General features: G+C 47.0%; 1 protein-coding gene across 1 annotated transcript in view; it reads right to left on the bottom strand.

Moving 5' to 3' along the window:
* Nucleotides 1-6: 6 nt before the first annotated feature.
* LOC107295429 (F-box/WD repeat-containing protein 8-like) overlaps nt 7-3,290 on the bottom strand; it is a 5,404-nt gene continuing 2,120 nt past the window's right edge. The window contains exons 2-3 of the mRNA XM_015824744.1: nt 1,346-1,462; nt 7-336 (exon numbers count right to left, since the gene is read on the bottom strand). Of these exons, the coding sequence (XP_015680230.1) occupies nt 192-336; nt 1,346-1,462 (262 nt within the window). The 3' untranslated portion in view covers nt 7-191. The remainder of the gene's footprint in view (nt 337-1,345; nt 1,463-3,290) is intronic.

Below are 3,290 nucleotides of genomic sequence, written 5' to 3'. Positions count from 1 at the left end.
CACCATCTCTTCTACGTTCCCACAGCACTGTTATTAAAGCTGTGGGACCCCCATGTGCCCCCCTTCTTCTGCTGCCTACTTGGCCAACCCGTGGCTTCCGAGCCCTCCAAAGAGGTCTGCAGGAACGCCATCCTTGGGGTTCTCCTTCTCCAGGGTCCAGCTCAGCTGGACTTCCCTTCTTCCCACCCTGCCTAGATGTCGTCATAGGGGACCACAAGGCCAATGTTGTAGCTGTAGCCGGCCACTTCGTTGTAAGAGGAGCGGCAGATAGGAAGGACGCTCTCTGCCACCAGCTTGTCTGTGGAGAATTCGTAGGCGTAGATAATGCCTCTGTGCCTGTCCAGAGAGAAGCAAGGGGAGAAAAGGGAAAAGAAAATAGGCAGAGTGCTTTTCAACCAGCCTGGTTCCCAGCAGTTCAAAACCCTCTGGAGCAACTTTCCAATCTTGGCAACGTTAAGATGTCTGCACTTCAAATTCAAGCTGGCTGGGGAATTCTGGGAATTGGCCCTCACGTCTTAAAGTTGCCCAGATTGAAGAACGTTGCTCCAGACCAGGGGCCTTCAAACTTGGCTAGATATGTCAACTGTCTTGTATTCACCTTCTTGGAAGTCAGCTCAGAGTATGAGGAAACAGATGGGAAGGGAAGTGGGAGGAGGAGGAGAGGGGAGAAGGGAAAAGGAGGTAAGGGGGGAGGGGAGGAGAAGAGGGAAGGGAAGGGGAGAGGAAGGGGGAAGGGAGAAGAGAAGATTTAAAACAGGATTTGGGTAAGCTAAACTGCTCTGTATTCCAAGAGGGGAGGCCAATAGCCATCCAGAAGCAGCTGGACTATAATCCCCATCAACCTAAGCCAACCCAACCCATAATAATGGGTGCTGGAACATCTTACCACCCTTCACCCATCACGCTGGGTTTGTTCTTCCAAGCCACTTGCTGCTCACCAGAGCTTGCTTGCGATTTATAGCTGGCTACCCTCCCATCCTAAACCCCTGCCTGGCTTGGCCACAACATCCTGGCTCTCTGCCACCATAAGCTCTGAAACGCTCCTCCATTGTGGCTTCTTCTCTTTTCCTGTTTAAACCCGGGGTCTTCCAACTTGGCCCTTTTATGACTTATGGACACTGGCTGAGGAATTCTGGGAGTTGGTCCACAAGTCATAAAAGGGCCAAGACTGAAGACCCTGGGTTTAAACTGAGGAAGGCCAACTTGGGGGAATGCCTCCCAGCGTCTCGCAATATTGTCTATCTAAGGCTGCTGGGAATTGTAGTCTAGCAACCCTGAGAGGGGTGTCACAGGGCGCCTCCTGCTGGCTGAGAAAAAAAGTACCACCATGAGGGTCAGCTCTCACCTTCGGTGAGCGGTCAAGTCGTCGTCCGTGATGCTGGCCCCTCGGGGAATCTTTTCATTGGGGATGTTGGCCGTGATGAGGCTGTGGGAGTTGAAGCGGAGGTGGCGAACTGGGTGCCTGGGGAAAAAAAAGGGAGCCAAAGAGTCCATCAGTGGCTCTTCAACAAGCTCTCCATGTTTAAATGCAGCGGACAAGCAACTGTTTAATTAAAAGCAGGGTGCACAGTAAATTGGAACAAATGCAAAGAAACCCTAGGAGTTTATTTTATTTTATTTTAAAAAATCCTTTCCACTGGGTGCCTGCAAAAAAGGGAGCCACAGAGTCTATCCGTGGCTCTTCAAGATGGTCGCCATATTTAAATGCAACTGGCTGTTTAATTAAAAGCAGGGTGCACAGTAAATTGGAACAAATGCAAAGTAAAACCCTAGGAGTTTATTTTATTTTATTTTTTAAAAAAACCTTTCCACTGGGTGCCTGGAAGAAAAAGGGAGCCACAGAGTCCATCAGTGGCTCTTCAAGATGGTCGCCATATTTAAATGCAACTGGCTGTTTAATTAAAAGCAGGTGCAGTTATTCAAGTGCACAGTAAATTGGAACAAATGCAAAAAAAACCCTAGGAGTGTGTTTTATTTTATTTTATTTTATTTAAAAAACCTTTCCACTGGGTGCCTGGAAAAAAAAGGGAGCCACAGAGTCCATCAGTGGCTCTTCAACAAGCTCTCCATGTTTAAATGCAACAGACAAGCAACTGTCTGTTTAATTAAAAGCAGGAGGCAGTTATTCAAATTGGAACAAATGCAAAGAAAACCCTAGGAGTTTATTTTATTTTATTTTAAAAAAACCTTTCCACTGGATGCCTAGAAAAAAAGGGAGCCCCAGAGTCTATCAGTGGCTCTTCAACAAGGTCTCCATGTTTAAATGCAACTGGCTGTTTAATTAAAAGCAGGGGGCAGTTATTCAAATGCACAGTAAATTGGAACAAATGCAAAGTAAAACCCTAGGGGTTTATTTTATTTTATTTAAAACTATATACAGGCAATTCCCCCAGGTACGAACGTTTATTTAGTGAGTGTTCAGAAAAACGAATTAATTCAGAAAGGGCACTTACTGTTAGACATGCAAAACCGCCACCAACAAACAGGCCTCTGCAGCCACGTGGCTCGGAGAGGAGAAGCCGGAAGTGGGTGGTGGTTTTTTTTGGTGCCTGGTCACATGGCGGAAGCTGATTGGGTGATTTCTGCAAGATCTCTTTTGCTTTTGCTTTCCTGGAGCTGCCGGGAAGACCTGCTGCTTGCCGGGCTTGAGGACTAGAGAGCTAGAGCTACTTCTGTAAGTATTTTAAAATATTCTTTTTTTTTTTACTCATTTTGCACTTCTGTCGTTTGCAATCCCTTATTGTGTTGGTAAGTGCAGCGCTTTGCAAGATGGTTTGTTTGCATCTGCCTGACATTGGTAGCCTGTGGCTGCTGCTGCCTCCTCCTGTCCCTGGCACAGACCCAGCAGAGATTCTGCTGACCCCTTAACTGCAGGGGTCTCCCAACCTGGCCCTTGTCTGACTTGTGGACTTCAACTCCCAGAATTGGAAGAGTTGAAGTCCACAAGTCATAAAAGGGCCAAGTTGGGAGACCCCTGCCTTACTGGAAGGAAATCCCCCATTTTGGATTTTGCTTGGAGCGGCTTATGCTGATCAGGGGCAGTTTTGTTTTGTTTTTTAAAAAAAGGTTTAAAATTTAAATTGCCTCCAGAAGTTGTGGGTGTTCTCTCCCTGGAAGCTTTTAAGAAGAAACTGGACAGGCATTTATCAGAAATAGAGTACAGTACTGTACTCTCTTTGTGAGAGCAGTGGGTTAGACTAGATGACCTCAAGGTCCCTTCCATCTCAGTTACTGGTTGCAAGCCGACAGTTCTGTAAACTCTACCCCCATCTCCCTCCGCATGCCTGGCT

Source organism: Protobothrops mucrosquamatus, unplaced genomic scaffold (assembly GCF_001527695.2).
Source record: "Protobothrops mucrosquamatus isolate PMUCROS unplaced genomic scaffold, P.Mucros_1.0 scaffold2333, whole genome shotgun sequence".
Classification (NCBI taxonomy): Eukaryota; Metazoa; Chordata; class Lepidosauria; order Squamata; family Viperidae; genus Protobothrops; species Protobothrops mucrosquamatus.
Note: the sequence above shows the minus strand (reverse complement) of the source record. Positions and strands in the feature narration are given on the sequence as shown.